The sequence below is a fragment of the Neomonachus schauinslandi genome, chromosome 14, assembly GCF_002201575.2.
Source record: "Neomonachus schauinslandi chromosome 14, ASM220157v2, whole genome shotgun sequence".
NCBI classification, from domain to species: domain Eukaryota; kingdom Metazoa; phylum Chordata; class Mammalia; order Carnivora; family Phocidae; genus Neomonachus; species Neomonachus schauinslandi.
The window spans coordinates 65,651,420-65,666,715 of NC_058416.1; the positions used below are offsets into that span (position 1 = coordinate 65,651,420).

The following is a 15,296-nucleotide window of genomic DNA, read 5'->3' on the forward strand; positions in this document are numbered from 1 at the left end:
TATATATATATATATATATATATATATATATATATATATATATATATATATATATATATATAATATGCTCTAACTCAAAACCCAAGACGCTTGGGAGACAGGGTCGTGGCTAAAGCAGCCGCTCAGCAAATGATGCAATCAGTCATTAGGTGGCTGCTACATTTCTAGGTCTGCTGTATTCATTCTGAGCAGAGGCCTGTCTTCACCAGTATCCAGAAGGGAGAGCAGCCTGAACTGCATAAAGGTTCCAGAATCCTAGACTGCTATGTGCACCAGATGAGGGATCAGCCACACCTTTGTACCAAGGTGGCTTGTATGAATAGCCCTCTTTTAGCTAACAAGGAAATGTTAACATCAAATTGCTAAATGGTTAATGGTTCTCCCTAGTCACTAAAATCTTAGACATCAAATGCATGAACCAATTTCCAGAGCTTGCATTTTCTTTGCCTGGGAGTGTCACAGACACAGAGCCTGGGGAACCAGTATGAACAGCACCATCTTTCTCTGGCGGACTGTGAGCTTGGGCTTCGGCAGCGAGGAGTGGGCCTCAGTGAGTAGGATTTAAAGATTCATTAATGAATTCAATGATTCTATGAACAACTTCTCTTTTTAAAGAAACTTAAATTCCTATACCTTAAAGGGGTACATTCACTGAAACACTGGACAGAAAACTGGCCAAGTGCTTCCCCCCATTGCTCCTGTCATCACTGGCAAACAAGGTAAGCAAAGCCTTCCCCAAATCACCCCCCCGCCCGATGCTTTTTGGGGACAATGTAATCCAAGAGGCCACGCACACAAGCTTGGCACACTATGACTGATTTTTTTGTGGGCTGTTTGCTATATGGCAAAACAGGTACAACTGGCAACCAAGACAATAAAAGCCTCTGCTTCAGGGTGGTGGTGGTTCCCCCCCCCCATATTCCTTTAGTTACAGCAGCGTCAGTTTGGAAGCTCAGAGGCATGTGTCATTCCTTACAATTATCACAAAAATCCAACCTGCTACTTAAAAACCTGTTCAGAACACACAAGTCTAATTAAGTCTTCCAAAACCAAACCAAAAAGGAAAAAAGAAGAGCCAGATTTGGGGAGTTTAGAACAGAATTCCCTCTTCTTTACAGTTCATTTGCTCTGTTCTTCAAAGGAAGAACAAAACGGCGACTGAGCCACTGCTTTATGGAACAGCAACGTGCAATGTCTCACCATGGCCTCAAGCTCCATCTGATGAACATGACAGAATCAGTCACAAGTACAAACAGGGCAGTGATGAGAAGACAGACCCTTTCCTCGTCAACTTCTCTCCACTTGTGTGCTTCCACCAGTATTTCCAGTTTATGATCCAAAAGAACTCTAAACTTTGCTACTCTTTGACAATACGACTATGATACAAATGCCCAGGCAGCTGCTGTGTGCATTCCAATGTGTATGAGAGACCGCCACTCTGCAGAAAGCTGACCATCGGCAATGCAGTGTTACCTGCCTAGGAGAGAGAATGCTTTCCCACTTCAAAGGAGACTATGACAGGCAGAACAAGGAAGCAGCAGGAAACAGGCAACAGCAATCACTCGTTTTCATCAGGGTTTTGAGGGTCAATGATTTTGACATGCGTAAAGGGGAAAAGCCCTTTGCGCCCATTCACTTCGCCTTCCCACTGGCCATTTATATTCATCCTTGTGACTTTCACAATGTCACCAACCTGTAAGGATGGAGAAAGAAGACAAAGTCAGCATTTCCTCTGCAAACTAAAAAAAAAAAAGGTTTACTTTAAGCCATACACATGGTTCTAGCCAAAGGAATCTACAGATTTTTTTTAAGGATTTACTTTTTTTCCATGCTTAAACCTAAAATCAAGCAGTGCCAAAGACACAAGGTGCTACCAGTAAGCCCAGCGTCATCCTCAGCTGGTGAGAACGTGTATTAAGCTTCTGAGAACAAAAGCAGCCTTTTTTTCTCCCCATATTGATTACTAACTCCGACAGGATAGAAATGAACACTTAACTCTCTGAGAATGGTTAAAGTGAAATCACATAAAAAAGTGTATTAAAAAAAAATCTAGGGGCACCTGAGTGGCTCAGTCGTTAAGCGTCTGTCTTCGGCTCAGGTCATGATCCCAGGGTCCTGGGATTGAGCCCTGCATCAGGCTTCCTGCTCAGGGGGAAGCCTCCTTCTCCCTCTCCCACTCCCCCCACTCGTGTTCCCTCTCTCACTGTGTCTCTGTCAAATAAATAAATAAAATCTTTAAAAAAAATGAATTAGATTCTTAAACATTTTTATTTATTTATTTATTTATTTATTTATTTTTAAAGATTTTATTTGAGAGAGAGAGAATGAGAGACAGAGAGCACGAGAGGGAAGAGGGCAGAGGGAGAAGCAGACCCCCTGCTCAGCAGGGAGCCCGATGTGGGACTCGATCCCAGGACTCCAGGATCATGACCTGAGCCGAAGGCAGTTGCTTAACCAACTGAGCCACCCAGGCGCCCAACATTTTTATTTTTTAAAGTAGGCTCTAGACCCAATGTACGGCTTGAACTCATGACCCCAAGACCAAGAGTTGCATATTCCACCAAATAAGCCAGCCAGGTGCCCCAAGAATAAGACTTTCTATGACGAGACGTTCCGAGACAAAAATAAATGCCAAGTACTAGATATGTATAGAGAAAAGAATGTAAAAAGCCAACTCATGTATTTATAGATTAGATTATAATAATTATTTTCAAACTCATGTCACAGGTTCAACCGAAACACTTCTGCTGGTTGAACAGTTAAAATTTATTTCTATTTTTAAAAAATATTTTATTTATTTATTTGTCAGAGAGAGAGAGGAGCATGCACAAAGGAGGGGGAACAGCAGGCAGAGGGAGAAGCAGGCTCCCCGCTGAGCAAGGAGCCTGATATGGGACTTGATCCCAGGACCCCAGGATCATGACCTGAGCCGAAGGCTGATGCTTAATGGACTGAGCCACCCAGGCGTCCCGAACAATTAAAATTTAAAGGTAATGACTGATGGGGCACCTGGGTGGCTCAGTCAGTTAAGTGTCTGCCTTCGGCTCAGGTGATGATCCCAGGGTCCTGGGATCCAGCCCCGCATCAGGCTCCCTGCTCTGCGGGAAGCCTGCTTCTCCCTCTCCCACTCCCCCTGCTTGTGTTCCCTCTCTCTGTCAAATAAATAAATAAAATCTTTAAAAATAAATAAATAAATAAAGGTAACGACTGAGCATTCTATTTTTCAGATTTGCATTAAAATTTAAGTTGTAAAAAAATTAATTTGTAAAATACTCAGTGGAAAAAAATTACAATTGAAAACACGTTTTCTCTGGTTTTGTCTTAAAAGGAAAGTAACAATTTGAGGGACAGAGGAAATGGATTTAATAATAGATTATTTTATGATTAATGCTTGGAGTCCCAAGTATTGCTCTTTCTCCAAGTCATAATATTTTAATTTATAGAGAGTAGAAAAAGAATGTCTTTTTTATTCATACCCGGGAAACTCATACAAATACTGATAATTATTAAAAATTTCATGTTTTATAAAGTGGACCAAGGAGTTAGTTTTATTATTTATTTATTTTCAGAGAGAGACAGAGAGCAAGAACATGCATGGGAGTGGAGGGAGAATCTTAAGCAGGCTCCACACTCCACACAGTGCAGAGCCTGATACAGGGCTCTATCTCACAACCCTGAGATCATGACCCGGGTCGAAACTGAAAAATCGAAATCAAAAGAGTCGGTCACTTAACTGACTGAGCCACCCAGGTGCCCCCCAAGGAGTTGAGTTTTATAATTTCTATATTCTTCTCCTACCATACAAAAGTCACAAAACAGGAAAACCCTAATTATGATATTTGTTTCTGATAATGAAAATTTTCGGATCTGTATATAAGGGAAGTTCTAATGTGAATGAGAACCTTGAGTTACAGTAGACTTTGTAGAAATCATGTAGCTGGAAGCTGAAGTCGAGGGAAACCTGGAAAAATGGTTTACGTCCAATCTTATTCTGTTAAAAAAAATAACGTTTAAGCACAAACATAAGATACAATAATGAGAGTGAACACGCAAATTAAAATCAGGTCTAGGTAAGAAGAGAAAAACCTTCTGCGGGCAGGAGCTACTAGGATGCTACAAATCTAGACACCTGCAGACGGATCACATTCCTCAATTTCCTCACACTATGCACTGCACCTGCTCTAGACCCTTGGCCTCTTTGAGCCTTTCAGTTCAGGAACCTGCTGTCTCATGTCTGGAGCACAAAGAGGCCAATGAGATGAGGAGCTTCACTGTCTGGCCTTTCTCTCCAATTGTAAAACATTCTTTCCTTATCTCCCTTTCACCTAAGAAACAGATTGCCTCTGTCTTTATTTTTGTTTTTATTTTATTTATTTTTAAAGATTTTATTTATTTGACAGAGAGAGAGAACAAGCAGGGGGAGCGGCAGAAGGAGAGGGAGAAGCAGACTCCCCGCTGAGCAGGGAGCCCAATGTGGGGCTCGATCCCAGGACCCTGGGATCATGACCTGAGCCGAAAGCAGATGCTTAACCAACTGAGCCACTCAGGCGCCCCTGTCTTTATTTTTAAAATAATGAAATGGGGGGCGCCTGGGTGGCTCAGTCAGTTGGGTGTCAGACTCTTTGTTTCAGTTCAGGTCATGATCTCACAGGTCATGGGATGGAGCCCCGCATCTGGCTCCACTCAGTCTGCTTGAGGATTCTCGGCCTCTGCCATTCCCTGCACTCACATGCACTCATTCTCCTCTCTCTAAAAATAAATATATAAATCTTTAAATAATGAAATAGGAAATAAAAGTCATGGGTAGAAAACTCCTGATATTCTAAATTAACTTCTAGTTATTGCTAATAATCACAAAGAAAATACAATTAATGTATTAAAATAAATATACAACAAGGCAAGGGCAAGAAAGAGGATGTGTGGGTATATATTTGGAGAGAGGATTCTGTGACAAAAGGGAAGGGGAACCAGGTGAGCAAACACCCAGGTGGCCTCTGCTATAGAAAGGGACGATGGGGGGGGCGCCTGGGTGGCTCAGTCGTTAAGTGGCTGCCTTCGGCTCAGGTCAGGATCCCAGGGTTCTGGGATCGAGCCCCGCATCGGGCTCCCTGCTCGGCGGGGAAGCCTGCTTCGCCCTTTCCCACTCCCTCTGCTTGTGTTCCCTCTCTCGCTGTGTCTCTATCAAATAAATAAATAAAATCTTAAAAAAAAAAAAAAAGGGACGATGGCCTTAGGGCATCTGGGCAGTCTGCAGGTAGCAGGCTGGCACTCAGAGCGAGACCAAACTCTGCCAAGATGTTAGAAGAAAAAAAGGCTAAGGCAAGAATGAGCTGGAACTGAAAAGAGACAAAGCTACAGTCTGGGGCTGATGAGTATTGTTGACAGATACTGGGCCCTGCAACTTAAGTTTTTGTTTGATCCACTCATTTGATGTCCTACAAAAAATACTTTGGAATTCTGTCATTTTATCTATGCTTTCTCTATCTTCAACTGGACTCCAGATGCCCAGAGAGCATATATTTTGCCTGAAGTTTGTAATCTTAGCCTGCCCTGGCTGATGTTTGATAAATGTGAAAGAAAACAAAGCCTCACTTTCCTGAAAACCTGGCCTGGGGCAGCCCTCTCCCACATCTTGGGTGAGCGCATCCCTCCAGCCTGGTGACAAGGAATATGCTCTGACCCCCTGCTAATGCCCCCCTCCCTGGTTTCCCCAGCCTCTTACTACCTGGTTCTACCAGTGTAGCCATCCTGCCCTGATCTGCCTTCTGTCATCTAATGTCACCCCAGCACAATCAGCCCAACTCCCAATCACCCTGCTCTCCCACATCCAGACCCTACCTACCCCACTCTGGCTATCGCTCCCACCATTTCAGTAAGGAAAGTCAACAGCGCAAGTCCAGTTCTCTCCCTCCGATGCTCTATGGCACCTGAAGGAGGAGACTTCACCCATCCTTCTCACTCCCTGCTGCTCGGCTCTTCTTTTTTGTGGTATTCTATAAAGTAACACTACTACTAGGTGGGTACTTCCCATTTGGCATTTGTGGAAAGCAAAGCTCTGTGAAGTCAGGTGTCTTGTTCTCCAGGATTCTGGCAGACTTGCCCAAGGAGGCTCCATTCTCTGCTCTACCATGGTCACCTCCTTGCCCCCAACCCACACGACATGGCACTCTCTGAAGGAGGACATTTGTTTTGCTTATTTTGCACTCCATGTCACAGGTCTCTTGTAAACTACTTTCTGGAGAAGTCTGCAAAATCAGGGAGAGGTTAAAGAGAGAGGAGAAAACTTTAAGTTGATGTCCCCCATCTGCTGAGGATAGATGGCCAAGCAGAGGAGCAAGGTGCTAGAGGACAGAAGTGACAGGCACATGGGTCTAAGGACAGTAGAAGACAGACCTTTAAAAAAGACAAACAGGGGCGCCTGGGTGGCTCAGTCGTTAAGCGTCTGCCTTCGGCTCAGGTCATGGTCCCAGGGTCCTGGGATCGAGCCCCGCATCGGGCTCCCTGCTCGGCGGGAAGCCTGCTTCTCTCTCTCCCACTCCCCCTGCTTGTGTTCCCTCTCTCGCTGTGTCTCTGTCAAATAAATCAATAAAATCTTAAAAAAAAAAAAGACAAACAGAACTGGGTCACTGCTCTGCCTTTTAAACCTCCCAACACCTATTCTCTGCATAAGAGCAACATCCAAACTCCAATCTTCAAGGCTCTGCCTCATCTGAATCCTGACTCCTCCCACCTCCGACCTCGATTCATGCCTCTCTGCTCCTCCCCTCCAATCTACACTGGCTTCCTTTCAGTTTCTCAAACTTGCCGAGCTCTTTCCCAGATATGACAGATGCAAGGACATGACGTGAATGCAATTCTACAACTGCACAGCTTAAAACGCTGTTGTCCAGAATCGTCAAGCTGGTCCTAAGCAACCCTAGACCTCTCCTCTTCTTTCACAGTTGAAGACATGTAGTCAACCCCCTGATCAAAATCAAAAAAATCCTAAGGACAACCCAAGCTGCCTTATAACCACCTTATACAGCTGCACATGCAGACAATGAGAGCAGGAAGGATCTCCAGGCAGTAGCCACTATAGATGGAGCATTGACTCTACTCAGAGCACTGGGCTAGGTTCTATACTGTGTATTCAGAATATATAAAGATACAACTTGAATATTAGACCTACCTAAAACTAAGGTCTAAGATCTACAACAACAGGGCGTAAGCAATCTCTTGTATGCTTAAAACAGGTATAAAGGGACGCCTGGGTGGCTCAGTCGTTGGGCGTCTGCCTTCGGCTCGGGTCATGATCCCGGGGTCCTGGGATCGAGCCCCGCATCGGGCTCCCTGCTCCGCGGGAAGCCTGCTTCTCCCTCTCCCATTCCCCCTGCTTGTGTTCCCTCTCTCGCTGTGTCTCTCTCTGTCCAATAAATAAATAAAAAAAAAAAATCCTTTAAAACAGGTATAAAGTGGCACTGTGGTGGCTCGTGCTATGAACTTTGGTGTGGGGCGGAACTAGACGGATGCCCTATGTGACCATGGCAAACTGCTCAAGCTGTCCAAGTCTCAATTTCCTTTTGACTTTCAAAGGTTCTTATAGGGATGCCTGGGTGGCTTAGTCAGTTAAGCGTCTGCCTTCCGCTCACGTCATGACCCCAAGGGTCCTGGGATCGAGTCCCATATCGGGCTCCTTGCTCAGCAGGAAGCCTGCTTTTCCCTCTGCCTTGCCGCTCTCCCTGTTTGTGCGTGCTCTCTGACAAATAAATAAAAACTTAAAAAAGAAACAAAGAAAGGTTCTTGTAATAACTAAAGAAAGTACTACATGGGAATTGTTAACCAGGACACCCAGCTAAGTAAGTGGTAGTGGTTATCAGAGTGGGGATTCCTGAATAGAACCCAACCCCCACACCCATGTTCATGCTCATGCTCCCAGCTGGTCACTGCCCTCTGGAAGCATGCTGGGAAGAAATGGAATCAGCATGGAGAAGCACTGTATTAAAGTGGGTTTCAACCTTGTTAGTAATAACATGGGTCCTCTCAAAATTGATGGGATGGGAAGGATGCCATATATTAGAATGAGAGGAGAGAAAGGGCAGGCCTGAAAAGTAGGGGTCTAATAAATTACTGTGATGGATACCAAGCAGCTGAGGAAGACAATGGGAAGATGGAGAAGATGATGAGCCAAGTATTGAAAACTGCCAAGAACATTCAAACTTCATGCCTTCTAATTAACTTGTGATTCTCAGTTTTTACAGGGTACTTTCCACACCATTCTACATCATCAATTTAATAAGATTTACTGCGTATCTATTGCAGCTCAGTTCCCATCCTCAAGGAACCTCTTGTCTTCACTGTGGGAGAGACAATAAATAATCTACTGTCCAGATGTGGCAGATGCTCAATGAATGTTAGAGAATAAACAGTTTAAAAAGCAGCAAGTGGAAGGAAAACAGTACTGAGAGTCCATGCTGCAGAGCACAGGAGCAGAGAGCTATTGCTTTGACCCATGGAACCTTGACTAGTAGAGGTAAGTTAAGATTCAGGCTAGGAAGAGAGAATGGATGAGAGACATCTGATGGCCACCTGACCATTAATGCCTCATGGGAGCTCCTTGCAGGAGCTCTCACATGTCAAAACATAGCATGTCATTCCTCATGCTATTGCTAGCTCAGTCCAAGGCCCTTCCCATGGGGAACAAGCCCTAGAACATCAACACAGGAAAGATGCCCTGGCTATGTTATGCTGCCGGCTGCCCACAGTTACAGGCCTGGCTGTGGACCTGCTTCTTCACGGCTCCACTAAAGAATGCTCAGACTCAGATCCTAAAATGCCATCTTGCTGCTCCTCTCATCACACCCGATTCTGGTACAATGCCCTTCCTCTGGCTTCACGGTAGGACTGAGCCCAAAGAACCACTCACTTCAGAGAGCAGACTGACCTCAAAGTTGATGGATATCAACTCAGTTCAAGGAGCACTTTAAGCCTGGAATATGTGGCTGATCCTATCAACAGATCAAGAGGAGACACATACCTTACTAAATGTCACCCCATGACAATCCTTATCATTACAAGAACTGCCACACTATTATCTTTGTGCCTGGTTGCACTCAGCACTTGGGAAGTGTACACATCAACTCTAAAATTAAGCACACATCGGTAGGACACTAGTCAGTCCCATTCTTTGTGTCTAGTGAGAACCATGCAAGAAGGCAAGAGGGCACTTCCTGATGTTAGTGATGGTTTCCTATTGCTCTACTTGTCCAGAGCATAAACAGAAGGGCTCTGGCAATAATTCTACTGCCTGACTTCTGGCACCTGATTCCAAGAGCAGTCAAAGCCCTGGAGGGCCCAAGCTCTGGCTGCCACAGCAGTTCTCTGCTTCCCCAATCAGTCTCCTTTCCCCATTGGATATTTTCAGATTGTACTCTCTGGTTATATCAGAAATAAAATCAGGAGCACAATGGGTTACAATGGAATCAGAAGTTCTAACTTGGGTGACATGAATGTGTCTCAGAAATCAAAGAACAGGGGCGCCTGGGTGGCTCAGTTGTTAAGCGTCTGCTTTCGGCTCAGGTCATGATCCCAGGGTCCTGGGATCGAGCCCTGCATCAGGCTCCCTGCTCGGCAGGAAGCCTGCTTCTCTCTCTCTCCCACTCCCCCTGCTTGTGTTCCCTCACTTGCTGTCTCTGTCAAATAAATAAAATCTTAAAAAAAAAAAAAAGAAAAGAAATCAAAGAACATCCCGAAAGTATACGCAGAATTGTATGTAAGTGCATTAATGTATGTTGTTTTCCTGGAGAAAGCTTTCATCAGATTCTAAAAGGGGCCCATAACCCAAAAAAGGTATAAAACACAACAAAAACCCATGTCCTGCAACCACCAGGCAGTTTTAATTCTGTGGTTTGTGGCTTTCATTCATTTACTTGTTCAACAAATAGTGATTATTTATGTGGCAGGCCCCGTAAGGATACAACAGAGAACAAAGCGGACAACAGCCCTGCCCTCATGGAGCTGCCTGGGGTTGTCGCCTGTTTTAACACCTGCCCTTGTGCTCTCCATGCACCAGTACCTGAATCAAAGCTCTCAGAGCTTAAGAGGCTTTTAAGGGCTACAAACCCTCCTTGTCCGTGTGCCCCGAGCAGTAGTCAAGTAGTCTCATGCACTCTCCCCTACAACCAGTGCTACTTACTGGTTTTTAATACTGAAGACTTGTTCTGTTCCTTGAAATTTACATTATCCTTCAGGGCAGCAACTCGATTTAAGAGGGCTGCTTACCAGTTAACACTTCTTATGAAAACAGGGATTTTATTTTAAGATGGGCCAGGGGTTAAAGGTATCACAGGCCAGTATGCTGTGATGCAAGAGAATGTGGGCTATGGGAAGGAAGAAGTAAAACTTATCTCCATCTGCAGATGACGGGATCCTATATATAGAAAATTCCAAAGATTCCACAAGAAAGCTACTAGAGCTAATAAAATTCATCAAAATTACAGGGTACAAGATCAACACACAAGTACCAGTTGTGTTTCTATAAACCAGTAATGAAGAATTAAGAATGCAATTCCATTTAGGGGCACCTGGCTGGCTCAGTTGGTGGAGCATGTGACTCTTGTTGATCTTGGAGCTGTGGGTTTGAGCACCACGCTGGGATGTAGAGATTACTTAAAAAAAAAAAAAAAAATCTTAAAAAACAAAAACACAGGAGCACCTGGGTGGCTCACTCAGTTGGTTAAGCATCTGCCTTCGGCTCAGATCATGATCCCAGGGTCCTGGGATGGAGTCCCACATCAGGGTCCCTGTCTCAGCGGGGATCCTGCTTCTCCCTCTGCCTGCCGCTACCCCTGCTTGTGCTCTTGCTCTCTCTGACAAATAAATTTTAAAAATCTTAAAAAACAAAACAAAAACCCAAAACACAATTCCATTTACAGTGGCATCTAAAAGAATAAAATAGGGCGCCAGGGTGGCTCAGTCGTTGAGCGTCTGCCTTCGGCTCAGGTCATGATCTCAGGGTCCTGGAATTGAGTCCCACATCGGGCTTCCTGCTTGGCAGGAGTCCTGCTTCTCCCTCTCCCACTCCCCCTGCTGTGTTCCCTCTCTGTGTCTCTGTCAAATAAATAAAAATCTTAAAAAAAAAAAAGAGTAACTGGGAATAAATTAATAGTGTGTTTTACCAAAGTAAAACACTTGTACACTGAATGCTACAATATGTTGATGAAAAAAATTAAAGAAGACTTAAGTAAATGGCAAGACATCTTGTGTTCATGGATAGGAAACCTTAGTATTATCAAGATGTCAACACTAACCACAGATCTACAAATTCAATACAATCCCTATCAAAATTCAAACATTTTTTGCAGAACTGGAAAAGCTGATCTTCAAATTCACATGGAATTGCAAGACACCCTGAATAGCTACAACAATCTTGCAAAAGAATAACAAAGTATAAGACTCATACTTCCTGAGTTCACAACTACTACACAAAGCTATAGTAATCAAAACAATGTGGTACTGGCATACAGACACACATACAGACCAACGGAATACAACTGAGAGTTCAGAAGTAAACACATTTATGACCAAACGATTTTTTTAAAGATTTATGAGAGAGAGAGAGAGCACACGTGAGAGTGTGGGGGAGAGGGGCAGAGGGAGAGAGAATCTTCAAGCTGACTCCCCGCTGAGCGTGGAGTCTGACATGGGGCTCACCCATGAGATCACAACCTGAGCCAAAACCAAGAGTCGGACGTTCAATCAGCTGAGCCACCCAGGCGCCCCTAGGACCAAATGATTTTTTTTTTTTAAGATTTTATTTATTTATTTGAGAGAGAGAATGAGAGACAGAGAGCATGAGAGGGAGGAGGGTCAGAGGGAGAAGCAGACTCCCTGCCGAGCAGGGAGCCCGATGTGGGACTCGATCCTGGGACTCCAGGATCATGACCTGAGCCGAAGGCAGTCGCTTAACCAACTGAGCCACCCAGGCACCCCAGGACCAAATGATTTTTGACAAGAGTGCCAAGTTCATTCAAATGAGGAAAGTGGTGCTGGTACAACTGGATTTCTACATGGAAAAGGAAGGATTTGGACTGCTACATCAAACCATATACAAAAATTAACTCACAATGGAGAAAAATTACATATAAGAGCTACACCCTGGGGCGCCTGGGTGGCTCATTTGGTTGGGCGACTGCCTTCGGCTCAGGTCATGATCCTGGAGTCCCTGGATCGAGTCCTGCATCGGGCTCCCTGCTCGGCGAGGAGCCTGCTTCTCCCTCTAACCCTCCCCCCCTCTCATGTACTCTCTCTCTCTCTCATTCTCGCTCTCTCAGGTCAATGAATAAATCTTTAAAAAAAAAAAAAGAACTACACCCATAAAACTCTTAGAAGAAAACACTGGGGTAAATCTTTGTGACCTTGAATTTGGTAATGGATTCTTAGATATGACATTAAAAGCATGAGTAGCAAAAGAAAAATTAGGTAAGTTGCATTTCATCAAAATTAAGAATGTGCATCAGGGCACCTGGGTGGCTCAGTTGGTTAAGCGTATGCCTTCAGCTCAGGTCATGATCTCAGGGTCCTAGGATCTAGTCCTGCATTGGGCTCCCTGCTCAGTGGGGAGTCTGCTTCTCCCTCTCCCTTTCCCTCTCTTCCCTGCTCGTGTGCATGCTCTCTCTCTCAAATAAATAAATAAAATCTCAAGAAAAAAAATGTGCATCAAAGCACACTATCAAGAAAATGAAAAAACCTACAGAAAAAAAAAAAGCATTTAGAAATCATGTATCTGATAAGAATTTAATATCCAGAATAGATAACTCCTAAAGCTCAACAACAATAAAAAACAATGCAATTAAAACATGGGCAAAGGACTTGAGCATTTTCCCAAAGAAGATATAAAAAATGGCCAAGAAGCACATGAAAAGATGTTCATTAGTAATTATAGAATGCAAATCAAAATTTTAAAAATGGAAAAACAGTAAGTGTTGGTGAGGACATGGAGAACTGGAACCCTTGTGCACTGCTGTAAAATGGTGCAGCCACTGTGGAAAACTATGGTGGTTCCTCCAAAAGTTCAATATGGTTACCATTATGACCCAACAACTCCACTGTTAGGTATATACCCCAAAGAACTGAAAACAGGTATTCAAACAAAATTTGTACATGAATGTTCATAACACTATTCTCAATAGCCAAAAGGTGAAAATAACTCTGATGTTATTAAAGAATGTATAAATAAAATGTGGTATATCAATACAATGGAATATTATTTGGCCATAAAAAGAATGAAGATACAGGCTACCACATGGATGAACCTTGAAACATTATACTAAGTGAAATAAGCCAGACCCAAAGGACAAATATTGTAGGATTCCATTTATATGAGATATCTAGAATAGGCAAATTCATATATATGGAAAGGTGGTTAGAGCTTACCAGGGCCTCAGGAGAGGGGAATGGGGAGTTACTGCTTACTGGTTACAGAGTTTCTGTTTGGGGTGATGCAAAAGTTTGGAAATAGATAGTGGTGACAGTTGCACAATTATGAATGTAACTAATGTCACTGAATTGTACACTTAAAAAAATAAATTCCAGGGGCACCTGGGTGGCTCAGCAGTTAAGTGTCTGCCTTCGGCTCAGGTCATGATCCCAGAGTCCTGGGATCGAGCCCCGCATCAGGCTCTCTGCTCGGCGGGAAGCCTGCTTCTCCCTCTCCCACTCCCCCTGCTTGTGTTCCCTCTCTCGCTGTGTCTCTCTCTGTCAAATAAATAAAATCTTAAAAAAAATTCCATTATGCAATTTTACAATTAAAAAAAAGAATGTAACATACCAAGACCAGTGAATTGTATGGTTTAAATGGGTTAATCGTGTAATATATAAATTGTATCTCAATAATGCTGTCTAAAAATAAGACTGTGGGCTGAGTCCTAGCTCTGCCACATACCACCTGTGAGACTATCAACAAATTTACACAAACCTTAAGTTCTAAGGGTTACGTAAAATGGGACTGGTGCCAACTACCCCATAAGGCAGCCATAAGGACTAACTAAAATACTCTCTGTGAAGCCCCTGGCTGATGGTTCTTACTCAACAACCATTACCACATACAGAAAACTATGGTCAGCATAATGACCAGGCTGGGACAGGCCTTGTCTGAACCATGCCAGGGCCTCAATTTCAAGATATTCTCATCCAACTTACACATTAAGGAAGAGGAACAAAAACCTTTTATAGATAATCTTCTCTAATTCACAACCCAAAGAGAACATGATATGTTAGAAGAAAAAATTCTAAAGGACTTTCTAAAGATTCCTACTTTTTGGGCGCCTGGGTGGCTCAGTTGGTTAAGTGACTGCCTTCAGCTCAGGTCATGATCCTGGAGTCCCGGGATCGAGTCCCGCATCAGGCTCCCTGCTCAGCAGGGGGTCTGCTTCTCCGTCTGACCCTCTTCCCTCTCGTGCTCTCTGTCTCTCATTCTCTCTCTCAAATAAATAAAATCTTAAAAAAAAAAAAAAGATTCCTACTTTTGAAAAAGCACTGTGATTAAGGAAAAAAACACTTTTGGTACACAAGAAGTAGAGTAAGTCAAATTCATAAAACTAGATATTGCTAAGCAAAACCAACAAACATCAATGACAGAGGGATGGAGAAGGAGCCTGTCAGTCCTGATGAAAAGCCCTGAGATTCTTACTTAACAGGTGAATATGAGCTTGTGGGCATCTCTGACAAGCCTTGGTGAGAAGGGGGATCATTGATGGAATGTGACAGGAGGTAAGACAGAGTGGCCCTGTCACGTTAGGAGGCCATGACCCTGTACAGATCTCCAGAGCTGATTCAGATGTTTGATGATGAGCATGTACAGACCTGACATCACTGCTGGATATATACTACAGGTGACACAGCCAATGGAACTCACAGATGATCCCTGAGAGGCTGAAAAATACAGCTAGTACTACTGAAACCTAGTTTTGCTTTGCACACAACTTGATCTCAGTCAGTAGAAGAATCAGTGAAGAAACTGCTAATGTGAATTTAATTCTAACCAATGAAGCAAAACCAAGTGGTTGAAGTAGAAACCTGAGAATTCCAGGCCAGTCAGTGAAGGAAGTGGTGCCATGGGCCTTAGAAAGATTCAGAAGATTCAGAAACCAGATGTAATCCAGTGACTAGGGGTTTCAAAATGGGGAGAAGACAATACAAGAAGAAATATGAACACAATCACAGATGACCCCAATGGGAGTGAAGAGCAAGTATCTTGAGAATGCTGGTGAACTCACACAAAGAACTCTGAGCATCATAAAAAAGAACAAGCGCCAAAGATG

At 43.6% G+C, this 15,296-nt stretch overlaps 1 protein-coding gene across 2 annotated transcripts in view; it reads right to left on the reverse strand.

The window, feature by feature from the left end:
- Positions 1–71: 71 nt before the first annotated feature.
- Positions 72–15,296, reverse strand: part of CRKL (CRK like proto-oncogene, adaptor protein) — a 37,207-nt gene continuing 21,982 nt past the window's right edge. For both annotated transcript variants that reach the window (XM_021687878.2, XM_044920922.1), the window contains one exon: positions 72–1,693. In XM_021687878.2, coding sequence (XP_021543553.1) covers positions 1,559–1,693 — 135 coding nt within the window. In that variant the 3' untranslated portion in view covers positions 72–1,558. The remainder of the gene's footprint in view (positions 1,694–15,296) is intronic.